Source organism: Chelonia mydas, chromosome 14, assembly GCF_015237465.2.
Source record: "Chelonia mydas isolate rCheMyd1 chromosome 14, rCheMyd1.pri.v2, whole genome shotgun sequence".
Taxonomy (NCBI): Eukaryota; Metazoa; Chordata; order Testudines; family Cheloniidae; genus Chelonia; species Chelonia mydas.
The window spans coordinates 27,293,299-27,312,649 of NC_051254.2; the positions used below are offsets into that span (position 1 = coordinate 27,293,299).

Sequence of the window (19,351 nt, forward strand, 5' to 3'; positions counted from 1 at the left end):
AGGCTGGACTGGGAGGGGGAACTTATCTCCAATGGGGGTGGGGAGACACTGGGAAGAAGGGTCCTGTCACCTAGAGCCTGAGGGCGTGAGGCCACCACCAGAGCACGTGTCCGACCTGCAGCATCCCTGCAGCACAGCCAGGGCCTGGGCAGGAGGCCTGGGACATGTGAGGAACAGCCTGTGAACTGCCCTGGCATCTCAGAGACGCTGTTTGTGGTTCATCCCACAGAGCGGGGTGACATGTTTTCCTTTAACCTTTCCCATTTTTTCCTGATTTTTTTTTATTAGCTGCTGTTTAATAAATTGCTTTTGTTCTGAACTATATACAATGGTCACGGAAGAGGGAGAGCGGAGAAAGTACCCCAGAGTGGGGACAGCCTAGCCCCTGTCCTGAGTGATCACAAGGTTTGGTGTCGAGCCCCTCAGGAATCCTGGGCCCAGCCTTGTCAGGGTGTACGGGGAGACTTTGGCAAACCAGTAAAGTGCCTGAAACCACTATGACTTATTTCTAAAAGCAGCCAAGTCAGCAGGCTGTAAATTGGCCATTCAGCACTCTCAGTTTGACCAAGGCAGGAGGGGAGGGGGGAGTTTTGGGTGCCACAGAAAGGGCAGCTTGACCCAGTGTCCTTCCTGATAAGAATTGTGTTGAAGTTGCTGATACATGCATTTTCGAAGAGCAGGATGTGCCCCAGGAATGTCTATTGGGGCCTCAAGGCTGCAAACTCTGGAAAAACCCACACCTGGTTAATCGATAATCAGAAGGAACCTCTTGCTTGACTATTGAAACTACTTACTTAACAAGTTTTCTTTAAGGGACATGTCATTCTATGACTAATGTATAAATAAGAGGGGAAAGTTTGAGGTAATTGGACTCTTTTTGGACTCTCCCTCTGGATACATCTTGCAGTCCCCACCGGCAGATGGAAGATTTGGCCACTGGAAGCTTGTCGCTGTGCCATTCGAGAGCCACACTCAGCTCTGGTAATTATCAAGGGTTGGGGGTGTTTTACTAACCTTTTGCGGACGTGTGTTAGTGCCTGAGACTAAGTAAAGTTTAGCTTTAAGTGAAAGCACTCTTCTGTTGTCCTGTTTGTGCCAGCCATTTATCGGTCGGACGGCCGTGTCTCCCCGGATTTATTTCCTGACACCACCTCGCACAGAGTAAAAGTTACCAAGAGCTTTGGGTTGAAAGAACCCCGGGTAGCAAGGGTTACAAGGACTCTGCTACACAGGAGAGTGGAAGGAGAGCCCTCTAGGTCAGGCAGGCCTCTGGGTATAAGGAATGGGAGCGAGGACTCAGATCCTTCTGCTATTCCATTCCACAGGGCAGTGTATAAACCAGGAAAGTTTCCCACTGTTCCCCCCCCCCCCCCGCTTACCTCTGTGCATATTTATTGGTTTTTCCTAAAGGTAATTACGTATTTTAGGAAAAACCATCAGAGCACCCACCCCAAAAGCTGCTGGCCACACTCTGAGGCCATCAAAAATTTGGTCGTGAGAACCCCTGGGCTAGATGATCCTGATGGGCCCTTCTGACCTTAAAGTCTATGAGTGTAACAGAAGCCGGACACAGAGAGGCAAAGCGCAGAGCGTGGGGTATCGCTAGGACCCAGGAGCAGCTGGGGGGGGAGCGATACTAGGGTCACTCATTCCCGGGTAGCAGGAAGGAAATCGCAGACGCTGCGGTGACCCTTGGACCCCAGGCTCCCGGCGAGATCCCCGACCCCGGCGGCTGGTGCTGGGAGCCCGGAGCCCGGGCTGCAGCCGGGAGAGGGGAGTCTCCAGCCGGGCCCTGCCCGCTGCTCCCCGGGAGCCTCTCCCAGGGCAGAGCCCCCAGCCTGGCCAGGGCCCCTTCCCGGCCCGGCCCCTGCCCCGGGGGGCCCCGCTCGGAGGGAAGGTAAGAGAGACCCGCCCCCCCCCCGTCACCCCCGGGCTGCAGGGGGCGGGTTTGGCCCCCGGCTGCTCCCCGCGAAGCTGGCTGCGATTCCCTGCCCCGGGTCCGGGAAAGCTGCCACCAGCCCCCGGTGTGCGCGGGGCGGGGGGAGCCAGCCCGGGCCGGGCTGGGACAGACACACCTGGGCGGGAGTAGCCGGGAGGGGTCTGAAGAGGGACCGGGCGTGGGAGGACAAGAGGAGACTTACAGGTGGGAAGGGCTGTGTGATGGGGCAGGACGGAGGTGAAGGGGGATGCAGGGAGCAGGATGGGATGGGGGCGGGGGTGGCTGAAGGGGGGATAGGGCGATGCAGGGCAATCAGGGGAGACTTGTGGGGCGGATGGGAACAGGGCTGCAATAGAAGGAAACTCTGGGGGGGTCACTGCGAAGGAAAAGGGGGATGTAGGGAGGGGAGGCTGGGGGGAGACTGAGAGCAAGAGCAGACTGGCTGGAGAAGAGAGGGGTCGGGGAGAGGGCTCCCCCACCCCATGGGGCAGGAGAGGGGGAGGGGCTGCCCCACTCACCAGCCGGACGGGAATTCCTGTAGCACAACTAGTCAATGAAGCTTTGGAGGAGGGGGCTTCCACCTACGGGCTCAGAAGCTACAAGGCAAATATCCAGACACCCTCCCTGCACACACACACACAGACACCCTGCTCCCAATTTATGATTTTCAGACACACTCATGATTTTGGGGTCTGTCTCCTGAGGGTTCCGGGCTCCCCATTTCGGGGCAGGATTCAGATCTCGGCCACACCGGTGTGAGACCGGAGTCACTGCTGACGCTGGCAGGGGGGGAGCGCGGATGGGCCGATGTGATCAGACTCTGCCTGCCTGTCCCTGGGGGCTGCAGGGGCAGGACAGGGAGGCTCAGACATTAGCTGCTGCCACCAGAGGGCTCCGGTTATTGCTCAGGGAGAGGAGGAGGCTGGTGCGTGTCTCTCTCCGCACCTGATATTAGAGCCTTTGAGTTGAGGTCCCTGGGTCAAACACTGCTGCTTCCTCTGCCTGAGAGCCCAGACTGTGAAACTGCTGCTCCCCAGCAGGGTCTGTGCAAAAGGCAAACCTTCATTAACGCCCCCTCTGTGGCCAGCCCAGGTGGACACTTTCTCCAGTGGCTGGAGTCAGCCCCCTGGAGCAGCCCCGGGCTCTGCCCACGCCAGCCCCTGAGCTGCAGGTGACTGGGAGAGACCCGGGGGACAGGGCTGGGGCCGGGCAGGAAAGTGACTCTGCACAAAGGGCCCCGTTCAAGGACCTGCTGGTGAGTTTGTACGGGAGGGGCAGGGGCTCCATGTGAGTCTGCGGGTCCCAGAGCTGCTGCCCTCAGTGACACAGCCAGGCTCACACTGGAGGGAGAGCGCCCATGGGAACGGGACAGTCCCCAGTTCTCCCAGGCAGAGCGGAGAAGGAAGGAGACAGGAAGGGGAATGGTGAGACCGAAAGGGGCAGCAGGAGCAAGAAGTGAGGAGGGAGGATCCCAGCTCCCAGGCCTGCCCGGATCCATTCCCTGCATCCCCCTGGGCAGCCTGACTCTCCTGGGAACAAGGGAAGGAGTTGACAGAGGAAAAGCCAGGTCCTGCCCCGGCCGAGTCCCGGCAGTGCCCTGCCCTCGGGGCCAATGTCAGGGGGAGTCCCCCAAAGTGGCTCCTTTGATTCTGCTCTTTTCTAGCCTTTGTCTTAGTGACTCTGTCCCTGGGAGGGTTTAAAAGTGTCTCAGGGGGTTCAGTGCTGGTGGGAGGGGCTGGGTCTGTGTTGTGATAAAGTGACTGAAGGTTTTCCCAGCATGGCAGAGTCCAGAGCGTCTGTCTGCAGGGAGGGAGCCTGGGGGGAATCATGGTGTGAAATGGACTCAAGCCTCTTCTGAAACCTCCCCCGTCGCCCCTCTCGCCCTGACAGGCTGAGGAATCACGTCCACTTTTCACTCCAGATCGTCCCATCTTCCAGGGGACAAGGAAGGCAAATGGCTATGATGGAGCCAGCTCAGGTAGGGGATTTTCAGGGAGCTGCAGGGGGTTTGTTGTGGAGGAGGAGGGGCAGGAAACCCCCAGGGGGAGACGGGGAGGGAACAGTGTGTGATAAACCTGCTGGGACACGTTCAATTTGGAGCCTGATTTTCTGAACAGAACCATTTTCAGATGCTGGGAACATCCTCCCATTTCTGAAACAGAAAAAAAAAAAAAAAAAAAAACCTGGGCAGGGCTGGGAAAACTGACCAGTTTCCCAGTGCTGGAGCCTGAACCCACTGGCCAGAGGCTGCTGTGAAATACGAAGGGAAGCTGTCGGGATTCCTGTCCCTGTCCCCGGCTCAGAGCTCTGCTTCCCGTATCAGCCTGTGGCTGGCAGGCATATGGGAAATGAGAAGACCCTGCCCTTCTCTGTCTGCTGGGGGGGACAAGGAGCTCTTACCTTCTCCCCACCCCATGAAGACTCCTGGCTGCTCTGAGCCAGGTGGGAGTGGGATTTTGCTTTTCTGGGCCTCCTCCCCCATGAATAGCGGGATTGTGGCTGGGGCAGCAGGCGCTGAGTGTGGGAACTGACGTTTCAGATGCCGGTGACCTTCGAGGAAGTGGCTGTGTATTTCACCGAGGGGCAGGGGGCTCTGCTGGACCCCGCTCAGAGAGCCCTCTACAGGGACGTCATGCAGGAGAATTATGAGACAGTGACCTCACTGGGTAAGTGATACCCATCCCCTCAGTTATTAGAAGCTGTGGGATATGCATATCTGACTTTGGTCAGATTCTTCCCTGGTGAGTTAGATTGGAGGGGGAGGGTCGCATAATCCACAGCTTCAGTGTGAGAGACCCTTTATCTCCACACCCCATTCTAGGGAACAGGGGATTCAGAAACCTAATGGACAGGCTAATTCATTCCCATCTCTCCAGCTTTCAAGGGGCCAGAAGCAGGGTATTGCCCTCTCTGTATTATTTCTCCTTCACACACCATTCACCTTCCTTCCTGGGACTAGCTCCATCCATGGCTTGGAAATAGACAGGAGTTTAACACCCGAACTGTGTGTGTGTCAGCGAGTCCCCAGAGCGCATCTACACTGAGAACTCCTAGTGAGGGAGTGGCAACACCCCCCTACCTCCCAGATGTCTGCTGCTCCCAGGGGGTCTGAGCTGCTACAATCCCATGTAGGGTTGGGTTAAACTCAGGGAATGTTCCATGTGACAAATACTCTACCAAGACTCCATACACCCTGACTTTGCCTGATTTCACCACTCACCAGGATTCCCCATTCCCAAACCTGACTTGATTGTCCAGCTGGAAAGAGGGGAAGAGCCGTGGGTCCCGGATCTCCAAGCCACCGAGAAAAGAGAGAGCCCGAGAGGCACCCGCACAGGTGAGGAATAAGGGAAACAGATAAATATCTGGTGAGTGAAGGAAAAAGCTGGGACTCCCAAAAACTTGCTGTGACCAATAGTCCTCAGTTCTGCCCCATCTCACCCAGGTCAGGGCTGCAGTCAGTAGGTGTCATAGCATCAAGGCAAAGATCATTCATGACTTCTCACCCATCCTGTTAGCTGTCAGGAATTTCCTCCCTGACATTGCTTCCCTGGGAGCGTTGGGGTGGGATGTGGAGGCAGAATCCAATGTCTCCAGCTCCCCAACAGTCACTGTGTTGTGTTTTCCCTCTTTGCTATTCCCCTTTCGGTCCTTTTTCCCCGGCACATTCAGTGACTCCTGTCTGGATTCTCTCTCTCCCAGCAGGTGATAGGACAGTGAGTGAGAACAAGGAGGAGAATCAGCAGCAGGAAGGTCCTGGGAAAGTGGAACCGCAGGAGAGGTTTTTGAGAAGAGCCGAAGGGAATTTTTCCCAGTGCTTGGAGCAGGGAAATGCCTGGGGAGATCGACACAGATCAGAGATGCAGCTGGGAAACTATCCCAGGAAGCAACTGGATAAATCCACTGAACGTGGCAGAGGATGTAAGGCTCCCAAGGAAACCACAGTGCAACACACAAGTCACAATGAAGAGAAACCCTGCAAATGCCTCGACTGTGGGAAGAGATTCAGTTTCAATGCAAGCCTTCTTACACATCAGAAAACCCACACAGGAGAGAAGCCCTATGAATGCTTGGACTCTGGAAAAATCTTAATTCAGAAGTCACAACTTATTCTACAAGAGAGAGTGCACACAGGAGAGAGACCCTTTAAATGCTGTGAGTGTGGGAACAGTTTTAGTCAGAGTGCAACGCTTATTACACATCAGCGAACCCACACGGGAGAGAGACCTTATAAATGCCTTGAGTGTGGGAAAGGTTTTAGTCAGAGTGCAACGCTTATTACACATGAGAGAACCCACACTGGAGAGAGACCCTATGAATGCTTTGAGTGTGGGAAAGGTTTTAGTCAGAGCTCAGCACTTTTAACTCATGAGAGAACCCACACAGGAGAAAGACCCTATAAATGCCTTGAGTGTGGGAAGGGTTTTATTGCAAGTTCAGCCCTTACTAATCATATCAGAATCCACACAGGAGAAAAACCCTATAAATGCCCTGAGTGTGGGACAAGTTTCAATTTGAAATCAACCCTTACTACACATCAGAAAACCCACACAGGAGAGAAACCGCATGAATGCTTGGACTGTGGGAAAGCTTTCCGTTTCAAATCAAACCTTAATGCACATGAGAAAACCCACACAGGAGAGAAACCCCATAAATGCTTGGACTGTGGGAAAACTTTCTGTCTGCGCTCATACCTTATTAAACATGAAAGAATCCACACAGGAGGGAGACCTTATAAATGCCTTGACTGTGGGAAAAGCTTCAGTAAGAGCTCAGAGCTCACCAAACATCAGAGAACACACAAGGGTGAGACACCCTAGGAATAGCTTGATTGAAGGAAAAGATTCAATTTGACTTCACACTTCAGTGATCCACACAACAGAGAGACCTGGAATGTTGGGGAAGGTTCAATTGGTGCTCCCGGAGTATCAGGCATCTGCAAATCCGCACAGAGAAGAAACCTCTGAGATGTTCTCAGTGTGGAAAATGCTCCAAGTGAGCTAACACCATGTTGGAAATCAGAGACTCCTCCACACAGCAGGGAAATTCTCTCAGGGCCCTGACTGGGGCTGGCCATGGTGACCAACCCATTTCCTCATTCCCACACACATCGGGGCATTTAGCTCCAAAGGACCCAGCTGCCCATCGCTGGGGTGAGGACACAGCAGCAGCCAAGCAGCAGCTGATCAGTGACCTTCTGGCTCTGCCTGGTCTAAGCAAACCCCAGGCAGAGGAGGAGAAGCCCCCATCAGCCCCTCCTCCCTGCTGTAGCCCTGGCTGCTGAGCTGATGGGCCACAGGTGGAGGAATGGAGAGAGAGAAACTCCTCCAGAGGCTCCCTCTGCCTGGCTGAAGTTTTCCCCCCTCCCTTTCCCTCCCAGCCGGGATCCCCCTGCCATGGAGATGAGGAGAAGGACACTTGTGCCAGGCCCCACCTTCACTCTAGACACCTGTCCCCAACACCCATCTTCCACCAGCCCCTGGGGTGGGCTCCCCCACTGACCTGGAGCTGTTCCCTGCAGGGGGAATGTCCCAGGGGGCTGGTAACTCCTCCCCTCCCTGAATCCCCCAGGGCGCTGGTCTCTGGGGGATCAACCATTAAGGGACCAGGGCGATGGGTTATGGGGAGGAAACTGGGGATTGAATGGTTGAGGCTGGTGGAGCTGGGTGCTGGGCTATCGAGTGTTTGGGGATGATGGGATAAGAGGCGAGGGAGAGCACAGGAGTAGCAAGGTGCTGCCTCTCATCAGTCTCCCCATCTGCCCCTTCTCCCTGCCCCCTCTGCATTCAGACAGCAGCGTTAGCAGAGACTGATTTCCACAGGGTCTTTTTTTTGGAAGTCTGGATTTCCCACGTCTGCTACAGCAGCATCAGCCTCTGAGAGAGAAGCAGTGTTGCCTAGTAGATAGAGCACTGGCCTAGGACTCAGGAGACGTAAGCTCTGTTCCCAACTCTGCCAGCAGGTTGCGGGGTGACCTGAGACAAATCTGTGCCTTCCAGGGAGGGAATAATTTGGTAGTGATAATATCATCCTCTGAGTGTCTATCTAGGGCAGGAAAAGTGGTTGAGATTAGCTAGTGCGTCTCCTTTGTTTCTCCACCCTTTTTCTAGTCTAGACTGACCCTTAGCGGTTTATTCCAATCCCCCATTAGCAAAGTGATTGTTAGAGTCACTAAGTGTCCCCTTTGCAGTGAGATTGTCTCATTCCCAGACATCCTCACATTGCTCCTGGTTATGCTGAAAAGCATTTGATTTTTTGTGCTGTTTCTTCCTTATACACCAGCATTCAATAGAGTCTAAAAAAGCGGGAGCAGGGATAGTAAAATAACGTGGTGTTTTACCTTCTGTGTTGTTTGATAGGGATGGGTTGAGTCCGGGGATTCCCTCCTCACCCAGCAACCTCACACATCTTCTCTGCCCAAGTCGTGGAGAGTTTATCCTTTTCCCTTTCTACCCCTCCACCTTCATGTGTGTCCTTTCCCACCATGCTTATGACTCACGCTTTGATTTCTTTGATCCTCAATCAGGCCCCTGAGGGCTGGAGAAGAAAATGTCACATTCCTGAAGGGGACATTCAAGTGAACCCCAATGCACAGTCTGAGCTTAAATCTGTAGCCCATTAGGTTACTTTGCTAGCTTGCTATATTGCCTAAAGTGCTTTCTTCATTGATTTGATTGATTATATTGTTATCTTCAGGGAGTTTGGTTTATACCGGATTTCTGTGTATATTACTCAGAATAGCTGGCTGTAATGCAAAGGAGCCTACAGGCCTGTATCCTGTAAGAGGAATTTTAGCTTGAGTCAGTTAGGATAAGTGATTGCAACCGTTGGCATAGATAAATGTCCTATTGGCTACCCCTTTGTCTCTGGGGGAACTGAATGGAGAATCACATGAAGAACCGTAGGTGTTTACCTTAAGTTTGGAACAGACCGGTAACCACAGGGTGCACTGCAGCAGAACATGGAAGTTATGATTAATGTCAAAGTTAATGGTTTCAGGGATGAGATAATCAATATTAACATGTATGAATTTATGTATGAATATGTCACAATATTTTAGCCTATAGAATAAGTGTACCTGAAGATTTATCTGGGTGAGGAAATAAGATTTGGTCATGGAAGATTGGGCACGGCTGTGAATATTCATGCCATTGTGAGGACCCTATAAAAGGGCAAACAACCATGCCGAGGGGTCACTCGTTCGTCACTCTTTATACCAGGTTTCAGAGTAACAGCCGTGTTAGTCTGTATTCGCAAAAAGAAAAGGAGGACTTGTGGCACCTTAGAGACTAACCAATTTATTTGAGCATGAGCTTTCGTGAGCTACAGCTCACTTCATCGGATGCATCACAAAAGCTCATGCTCAAATAAATTGGTTAGTCTCCAAGGTGCCACAAGTCCTCCTTTTCTTTTTACTCTTTATACCTTCCATTACGCTATCCACTCAGCTTGGCAACGTAGCTACTCATCATCCGGTCCTGACCTCCACCTAGACCAGGGGCGGCCAACCTGGGGCTCCGGAGCCACATGCAGCTTTTCCGAATTTAATATGCGACTCCTTGTACAGCCACTGACTCCGGGACTGGAGCTACAGGTGCCAACTTTACAGTGTGCCGGTGGGTGCTCACTGCTTAACCCCTGGCTCTTCCACAGACCCTGCCCACACTCCACCCCTTCCCACCCCCTCCCCTGAGCCTGCCATGCCCTCGCTCCTCCCACTCCCTCCCCCCAAGCCTCCTGCATGCCATGAAACAGCTGATCGGGAGGCGCTGGGAGTAGGGGGGCGTGGGGGTGTGGAGCTGATGGGGGGCTGCTGACGTTACTGTAGCTCTTTGGCAATGTACATTGGTAAATTCTGGCTCCTTCTCAGGCTCAGGTTGGCCATCCCAGACCTAGGCCATCAAATCTGTCGGGCATGCCAGAGACAAGGCTGGTCCTCTGTCTCCTGCTACCCGGTCTTCAGGGAAGGGTGTGAACATGCTACCTTAAATAGTCTTTAGAATAGGAATGTTACCACCAGGAACTTTAGAATTGTATTACTTATTTGTGACTCTGTGCCTTGTAGCTTTGATTGCTTTTTCACTTGTTTTAATAAAGATCTTAAAACTCTGGCATTGCCCTCAGTGTCAGTGCCCTTGCCACACACCCCAAGAGTCCGCTCCTGATGTAGACTATCCGTGTTCTTTAACCCCCTGGGAGCCTGAACTGGGACACGAACCTAAATTCTTCTAATCAGATCACTGGTGAGCCATAACAAACTAGCCCCCATAAATTCAGGTCTACAAATCCCAGCCTCCATCTATTGGTAAAGTGGCATCTGGAGTTCTTCCAGCCAAATCCAGATCATTTGTAGACAGGAAGTTTTTGGTTAGGTTTGTCTTGTTTTCCTCTTTCTTTTATGACGATGATGCTTAAAACTTTTGTCAATAACACAGCCAAATAATGCAGCAGTGCTGAGTAAAGCAGGTTTGACCTGTTCAGAAGGAAATGGGCAAATTTGTTCTCCAGATTTTGAATCTTAAGATTCTCTGGGATTTCACTTCATGAATGAGAAAGTGGTTTGTAGCCCACCTTGGATTGTGGGTTTTTCTCTTTTTGGTGAAGGCTGTTCTGTCATGTATTTTGATATTAAATTATTCTGACAGGATGGAGCTCGGGTTTATTGAGGACTTCAAAAGACAAATGATCACTTTCCAAAACAGTCCTTTCTGATTTTCTTTTCACGTTTCCCTAGCCTTTGTCATGAGATTTTTCTTGTTCTTAGAACAATGAAAATGACAAGTATCTAGCCACAAAAACAATGAGGGCGAGTGCTGGATACACACTCCAAGAGTTAGAGACGAAGGGTCTGTCTACACTGGCAAGTTTCTGTGCAGTAAAGCAGCTTTTTGCGCTCCAGCTGCAGAGGTGCGCACACGGCCAAGCCACTTTGTGTGCAGAAATTGCGCAGTTGCAGTGCAGTAAAAAATCCACCCCGATGAGAGGCGTATAGCTTTCTGCGCCGGGCTACAGCGCCGCGGTGCCAGTGTAAACACCGTGGCGATTACAGCATTGCAACTGGCCTCCAGTCATGTCCCACAACGCCTGTTCTCACCTCTCTGGTCATCGGTTTGAACTCTACTGCCCTGCCCTCAGGTGACCAACCATCAGCCCCACTCTTTAAATTCCTTGGGAACTTTGAAAGTCCCCTTCCTGTTTGCTCGGTGATGCGTGCAGTGGTCTCAGCGTATATGTCCAGGTGACCACGCCTGCTCCATGCACCAGGTGATCCCCCCCCTTAGAGCTAATGCTGAGCTGCTTGACCTCATCAGCATCTGGGGAGAGGAGACTGTCCAGTCTCTCCTGCTCTCCAGCCGTAGGAATTATGATACCTATGGACAGATTTCACAATGCATGACAGAAAGGGGCCATGATCGGGACACATTGCAGTGCAGGGTTAAAGCGAAGGAGCTGCGGAACGCCTACCACAAGGCATGGGAGGTAAACCACCGCTCTGGTGCTGCGCCCATGAGCTGCCGGTTCTACAAAGAGCTGGATGTGATACTTGACGGCGACCCCACCTCCACTGCAGAGACCATTGCGGATACTTTGGCGGCTCAGGGGACAGTCGAGAGTGGACTGAGCCAGGAGAAAATCATGGACGGGGATGTGGTGCGGGAGGGGGACCCAGAGGCAGAGGATGACTCGTTGTTCACAGATGCATGAAGCCACGAGCTCTTCTCTACCCTGGAGGTGGCCAGCCAGTCACAGCGGTTGGAGTTTGGTGAGGCGGAAACAGGACAGGAGGCCCCTGGTAAGTGGCTTTGATTTTGGGAATCGCTGAAGTGAGTTGTTGGCGGGTAGGAGGGCTGGAGAAGGCCGTCTTGTGTCTGTGTGCTGAGCTTGCGGGAGGGATTTGCAGAAGGCTGCCCTGCATCTGTGCGATGTGCTTACCACCACATACCTAGGAAGGGCGGCTGAACAGGGTGTTTATGGACTCCCTCACTTCATGAGAATCTGCCTCAGAGATCTCCATGAAACTCTCATGGAGATACTGGGCAATCCGCTGCCGCAGGTTCTTTGGCAGAGCTGCTTTGTTTCTTGCCCCATTAAGGGTAACGTTCCCACGCCACTCGGCCATCGCTGGGGAGGGGAGGGGGGGAGGCATTGCTGCACACAAGCAAGCCGCATAAGGGCCAGGGCAGAAGATGCAGTGTTGGAGAAGACCTTCCCTTGATTCCCTGGTCACCCTCAGCTGCAAGATATCTTCCATAATGAAGACTGCCTGTGGAAAATGTGGGGACAGTAATGATTTTAATGCCCCCCTACAGTGCTGGCTCTCCCCAAGAGCCACGTGCCTAGGGTGACCAGATATCTAGTGTAAAACATTGGGACGGGAGTGGGGGATAATAGATGCCTATATAAGAAAAAGCCCCCAAAATCGGGACTGTCCCTATAAAATCGGGACATCTGGTCATCCTACATGTGCCCATTGCACAGTACTGTCCTGGAACATTGAATTCCCATGCCCCTGCGGTTACTCACCATTTTGGGGGTCTTGTTGCTCATGTGTGCTTGCCTGGGGTCAGCCAGTCAGTGACAGGTATGTGAACAGTGGCTGCGTTTTTAAACCCTGATTCGGTGCTCTCTGTGTTGCAAACAATAGTGCTTCTGTAAAATGGTGCATTTTGGCTTCACAGATCTGACCTTGGGAGCCCAGCCTCCCTCTTCCTTATCGCTGGCTGAACGGCTGCACGGGATTAGAAAGAGACCACAGAAAAATAGGGAAGACAACAAGAAAAAAAAGAATTGAAGGAATGGTGGGACAGCGAGAAGAGGGACCAAAAGGAGAATGCGGCACGCCAGAAAGAAGCCACGGAGCAGCTCAGAAACGTTATGGAGCACCAAGCGGACATGCTGCAGGTGCTCATAGGACTGCAAACGAGCAGCTCTGCTCCCACCCGCCCCTGCAGCTGCTGTCGCAAAACTCTTTCCCGTGCTCCTCCCCCCCGACACTGCCAACATACTCTTATCAACATCCTGGCTCCAGGCAGTACCTGCTGCATTCCGCACATGCCCTGTCACGGTCCAGCCCTGCGGACTCCCAGTACCACTGCGTTCGACACCTGTTCCTCTGCAGAGTAGCTCTGCTGAAGTACAGTACCCATTGCACTCTACTCCAAAGAACAAGGTTGCATATGATACCTGGACATACACAAATCTTTAACTGTCCTGGGACCCCACTTCTTCCTGGGACCCTCCCTTCCCCCATCCACCACAGCGCAATCACCTCCTAGCATTACAAGCATTGAACTCCCGGACATAGCAACAAAGATTAGTGGCTTTCAACTTCAAATTGCTTCCTCCAGGCTTCCCTGATCCTTAAGCCCTGCGCTGTGCCCCTGTAATAGCCCTGGTCTCTGGCTGTTCAAATGGAGCCCTCAGGCGCTGAGCCTCAACGGTCCAGTCTGAGTGAAACTTTCACCCTTCCCTTCACAAATATTATGGAGCATACAGAACGCGGCTATAAGCATAGGAATATTGTCATCGGCCAGCTCCAGCCTCCCATACAGGCAGCACCAGTGGGCCTTTAAACAGCCAAAAGCACACTCAACAGTCATTCTGCACTTGCTCAGCCTGTTGTTGAACTGCTTCTGGCTGCTGTAAAGGTTCCCAGTGTATGACTTCACAAGCCACGGCATTAAGGGATAGGCAGGGTCTCCTAGGATCACAATGGGCATTTCAACTTCCCCTACGATGATCTTCTGGTCCGGGAAGAAAGTCCCTGCTTGCAGCTTCTTGAACAGGCCAGCGTTCTGAAAGATGCGTGCGTCATGCACCTTTCCAGACCAGCCTGCATTAATGTCCGTGAAACACCCACGGTGATCTACAAGAGCCTGGAGAAATACCCCTTCCTATTAATGTTCTCAGAGGCTAGGTGGTCTGGTGCCAGTGTTGGAATATGTGTGCCATCTATCCCCCGTCCGCAGTTAGGGAAGCCCATTTGTGCAAAGCCAGCCACAATGTCACGCATGTTGCCCAGAGTCACGGTCTTTCATAGCAGGATGCGATTAATGGCCCTGCACACTTCTGTCAACATGAGTCCAACGGTCGACTTCCCACTTTGAACTGGTTAGCGACTGATTGGTAGCAATCTGGAGTTGCCAGCTTCCACAGTGCAATCGCCACGCGCTTCTCCACCGGCAGGGCAGCTCTCATTCTCACGTCCTTGTGCTGCAGGGCTGGGGTGAGCTCATCACACAGTCCCATGAAGGTGGCTTTCCTCATCCGAAAGTTCTGCAACCCCTGCTCATCATCCCAGACGTGCACGAGGAGGTGATCCCGCCACTCAGTGCTTGTTTCCCGAGCCCAGAGATGGTGCTCCACTGTGGTCAGCACCTGTGTGAATGCCATAGGCAATTGCAAGTCATAGATACTGCATGTGGCGAGATCAATGTCGGACGCCTCTTGCCTTTGCAGTTTAAGGACTAAGTCCACGGCCACTTGTGATGTGTTAGTGAGAGCGAGCAGTGTATTGGTCAGCAGTGCAGGATTCATTCCTGCAGACCGATGAGGCAGAGCGTGCAGTAAACAAACGGTTGAAAGATGGTGCCAAATGCGGATGGAAGCAGAGGGATTGCTGGGAAGCGAAGCAATGCATCACGGGGCATTGGGACAGGACCCAGGATGCCCCGCGACCCCCTCCGCCTTCCCACAACACTTAGCGGCAGAAGAGGGAGAGATGCTCGCTGGGATAGGTGCCCAAACTGCACCCGCCAAATACCGATGCACGTACCGCAAGTGTAAATACGCTATTGTGCACGCAGCTGACAGTGTGAACACACAACAGCGGTTTCCCTTCAGCGTTCTCTGAGCGGCGATGTAACTTTACTGCACAGAACCTTGCCAGTGTAGACGTACCCTGAAATGGGTAAGGAAGTTACTGCCTGACCCCTGCAGAGACGTGAGATACAGTCAGGAGCAGGAAGGGAAGAGGGTGAGTGGGTGTACAGGGCCTTGAAAGGGCACTGTTTGCTCTTGCAAGGCAGAGAGCTGAGGCTGAGAACTGTGAACTCGCTGCACATGTCCCAGAGAGAGAGAGAGAGAGGAAATGTCCTATGAGTGCTGGGTGAAGTCGTCCTTGAACTCTAAAGGACTACCAATGATGCCCCAAGAGAACTGATGTGGAGAGGGATCGGCATCTCCACATTGCTGAGAGGAGGAGGCCGGGCAAATGCCTCTCTCATGGATTGTGTTTTTCTAGCAGCTTTAACTTGTTCCTCTTTCCCTGGGGCACGTGTGTGGCTGGAGCAGCAGTGTGCTGAACTAGGGCTGAAATAATGGGAGAGCGGGGGAGGAATGGTCTTTAATGCACTCATTCAGATGCTGTCTGGCTGTCACCCGTTGACGCAGCTGGGGAAAAGGCTGGTATCATTCTGGGGTGTATTAACGTGAGTGTGGTATGTAAGTTGCGGGAGGTCTTTGTCCCACTCTGCTTGGCACTGGGGAGTCCTCAGCTGGAGTCCTGTGTCCAGTTCTGGGCACCACACTTTAGGAAAGATGAGGACAAATGGGACTGAGTCCCGAGAAGAGCAACAGAAAATGATCAAAGGTTTAGAAAACCCGACCTGTGGAGGAAGGTTTAAAAAAATGGGTCTATTAGTCTTGAGAAAGGAAGACTGGCGATGGTCTGCAGCCATGCTACGGGCTGTTATAGAGACTGGGAATCAGTTGTGCTCCATGGCCACTGAAGGTAGGACGAGAAGTAAAAGTGTTAAGCTGCGAGGAGGGAGATTTAGGGTAGAGATTAGGAAAACTTTCTAACCATCTGAATATTTAAGCTCTGGAATAGCTTCCAAGGGAGCTTGTGGAATCCTCAGCATTGGAGGTGGCTTGGTTTTTTAAGCCCCTTGGCGGTGTTATTTCACCATCCCTGAGCTCCACACACTGCAGGTTCCGGCTGTGACGTTTTCTCAGGGTGCCCCAAACTGTGAATCTCCTTGTTACCCCCTGCCTCAGTGCAAGGGAAACGTACTTCTGCTTAACAGGCCTCAGTTTCCTGTCACCCCCAGCCGTCAGCTCCGCACCCAAACTCCCCAAGGCTCTGCCAGTCCTTACTTTGCCTGGCAGGTTAACACTAGGCGCAGCCTTGCCCTTGAACTCCTCTGAAGTGTCCTTCTGTAGAGTCCAGCCCCTCTTCACTGGACACTCAAATTCAAAGGCTGAGGCAAGTCATCCCCAAAGGGACAATACCAGCTTGTTAGATTCAGTTGAGGATCAGCCCCAATATAACATCACAGCACTGAGATATGCATTTTAATGAAAACAAACAGGAGTTTATCAACTAAGGTTAAGAGATAGCGAAGCAATAAGACCAACAGGTTACTCGTCAAACACCAGGTATAACAGGATTCATATAGTCTAACGTTAACTAGTGTAATCCATGGCTAAAACATTCTCCCAAGGTCACCAGCCAACGTTGCTGGGATCCCCCTTTCCAGGAATGCAAAACACGCTCTCCTGTTTGCTTCCTGAAGGACTGCAGGGTGCGGTTCTTCTCCCCCAGGTGTCCAGTAAACCGCTGAAGTGCCCCCCCGCCGCCCCGCCCCCCGGACCCCATTGTTGGTTCTCCAGTGTGCTCTTTCTGTTGGTCCTATATGTCAGTGGCTCTCAACCCTTCCTGACCACCGTACCCGTTTCAGGAGGCTGATTTGTTATAAAACGAGGCAAATATCTGGATGAGTTGATGTACCCGCTGGAAGACCTCTGTGTACCCCCAGGGGTACAACTACCCCTGGCTGAGAACCACTGCTATATGCAAACAGGACTTCAAATGTGTTTGCAGACAGGACTTACAATGCTTCATCTACATGTGAACTGGGGGAGAGAGATGACTAGATATCCCTTGGTCCAGCAAACCCTGTTCCTCAACCCTGCCTGGATTCAGACTTTACAACAGTTTCCAGTATATAAACATAGTTCCTTAAAGATCATCCGCCCACACTTCTTGCAAGGATCCTGAGGACCAGTATTAGAGACCTCCCATGACCCACTGTGGATAAATACTATGAAAGCAATGCCTGAGGAGGAGTGAGTTGGTCAGGCCTGATCGTGGTCGCCCTCGTAGAACAATGCACCCTTTTCCGGTCAACCCTGAAGGGCTCTTAGTGACATGAGAGGCAGGGTCTGGGGCAGGGGCCTGCAGCCGCGGTGGGTTGATCGCTAGGACCCAGGAGCAGCTGGGGGGCGGCTCTGGGGGGAGGATCGCGGGGCTCAGGCCCGGCCCAGGAAGTGACTCGCAGCCGCTGCGGGGACTCTGGCTCCCGGCGAGATCCCCGAGCCCCGGCGGCTGGTGCTGGGAGCCCGGAGCCCGGGCTGCAGCCGGGAGAGGGGAACCTCCAGCCGGGCCCTGCCCGCTGCTCCCCGGGAGCCTCTCCCAGGGCAGAGCCCCCAGCCCGGCCAGGGCCCCTTCCCTGCCCGGCCCCTGCCCCGGGGGGGCCCCGCTCGGAGGGAAGGTAAGAGAGACCCGCCCCCCCCGTCACCCCCGGGCTGCAGGGGGCGGGTTTGGCCCCGGGCTGCTCCCCGCGGAGCCGGCTGCGATTCCCTGCCCCGGGCCCGGGAAAGCTGCCGCCAGCTCCGGGTGTGTGCGGGGCGGGGGGCTCGGACAGCCACACATGGGGGGGGGGGGGAGTTGGGGGGGGTGCAGATAAGGGGGGATGGGGGGGGGAATAGGGATGTGTGAGGCCGGGGGCAGGATGGGATGGGGGCGGGGCAGTGGTTGCACTGAAGGGAGGTTGGGGCGATGCAGGGGGGCGGGGGGGGGAATTACGGGGCTGGGGGGAACAAGGCGGGAATGGAGGGAAGATGTGAGCGGTGGCACTGTGGGGGGGTGTAGGGGGGGAGGCTGGAGGCAGAGTGGGAGAGCAAGAGGAAACTGGCTGGGGAAGGGAGAGCCAGGGGGGCAGGGAGAGGGCTGCAGGCAGAGGGGTGGGGAGAGATACAAGGCAGCTCCCCTGCCCCGTGGGGTAAGGGAGGGTGAGGGGGCTGCCCTGCCCAGCAGCCGGTGGGGATTGTTCCCCTACAAATGGTCAAACCAGCAGTGGGGGATGGGCAGGGTGACCGTCCCTCCCGAACTGGGCAGGACAGTCCTGAAGTGCAAAGTTCAAGTCCCGGTCCTGGGCTGAAGGACTCCCGGACACCATTTGTCCCGGATTCCCTGGGCCAGGGCTCTGCGCCTGCCCGAGGCTCCGGGGCAGCGCCAGCCTGTTCCCCGTGGGTGGGGCTGAGGTGGGCCTTAGCCCCCCTTCGCCACGAACCCCCACTCCTCCTGTCCCCCCCGGAGGCCCCACCCACTGGCCAGGCCAGAAGCTAGATCCGGACCATAATAAGAGATTCCCAGGCTGCACTGGGGAGCCCCAGACCCTCCACCCACCCTGAGGGGTGGGCAGACGGGCCAAGGGATGCTCTCAAGCACCCCTGTCCAGGGCAGGTGGAGGGTCAGGACTCCCTGCAGTGACCTGGGCTCCCTGGGCAGCCCTTATCATAGCTTGGCCCGGGGGCAGGGCCTCAGGGGAAGAGGCGGAGCAGGGGGCGTGGTCTCAGGGAAAGGGGGCAGGGCTCCCGCAAGTGTCCCACTTTTGCCTTTTGAAAGGTGGTCACACTAGGGGTAGGGGGCGGGCAGGAGACTTCCCCCAAGGGCTGAGAATTTACAAGGCAAATGTCCACCCACTGCCCCTCCCCCCCCCCAACTTCCTATTTGTGTTTAAAGACAATCTTCTTAATGGGGGGGGGTCCTGACTTCTGGGGTGGCAGGGCTGAACAGGGGCTGGTCTGATTTCTGCGCAGGATTCGGTGTCCAACCAGAGTCACTGCGAGCCGCAAGGAGTGGAATTGGGGTTTGGTTTGGTTCGGTTCAGTGGCAGTCGGTGTGTTCAGTTCTGGTTCAAGACACCCCAGAATGGTCCAGTTACCAGGAAGTGCCCCAGAAGGGGTGGGGTGGTGGCTTGCTTCAGTGGGGAACTGAATTTGGGGCCTGGGGCCTGCCTCAGGTTGTGACCGTTAGAGGGAGGAGCTGCCCCAAGTGGTGGGGACGGGTGAGAGGAGGCCTGTCCAAGGGGAAGAAGAATTGAGCAGCCTTTTCCCTTGCACTTGAAGAGTTAATGTTAACTTCTGGGGCAGGGAGCCCCCCACCTGTCTGCCCCCCCCACTCCCTGCTCCTGTGGGCTGCCCCCTTCTCTTCTCCTTCTACCGGGACAGGCTGTTCCGGTAGCGATCACATGCCTGGGTGTTGTTTTGGTGTCTTGTTTTATAATGAAAGTGAGATCAGAGTAGGTTTTGTTTTATCAAATATTGAGCTGAAAAACTGCTGAAACTTTGTTGTAACTGGTAGCCGTTTTTCCCTGAGTTCAATTCACACTGGCGCCGCGGCGCTCC

At 54.0% G+C, this 19,351-nt stretch overlaps 1 protein-coding gene across 6 annotated transcripts in view; it reads left to right on the plus strand.

Annotated features, from left to right (window-relative positions):
- The window catches only part of LOC114021967 (zinc finger protein OZF-like), a 65,682-nt gene that overhangs the window by 21,947 nt on the left and 24,384 nt on the right, over positions 1–19,351 (plus strand). The window contains exons 1-2 of one of the 6 annotated variants that reach the window (XM_043528681.1): positions 849–981; positions 3,830–3,917. The exons of 3 other annotated variants lie outside the window; for them this stretch is intronic. In XM_043528681.1, coding sequence (XP_043384616.1) covers positions 3,894–3,917 — 24 coding nt within the window. In that variant the 5' untranslated portion in view covers positions 849–981; positions 3,830–3,893. Of the gene's footprint in view, positions 1–848; positions 982–3,829; positions 3,918–19,351 lie in introns of those variants that run through there. 2 more of the 6 variants (XM_043528677.1, XM_043528676.1) reach the window with 2 other exon arrangements.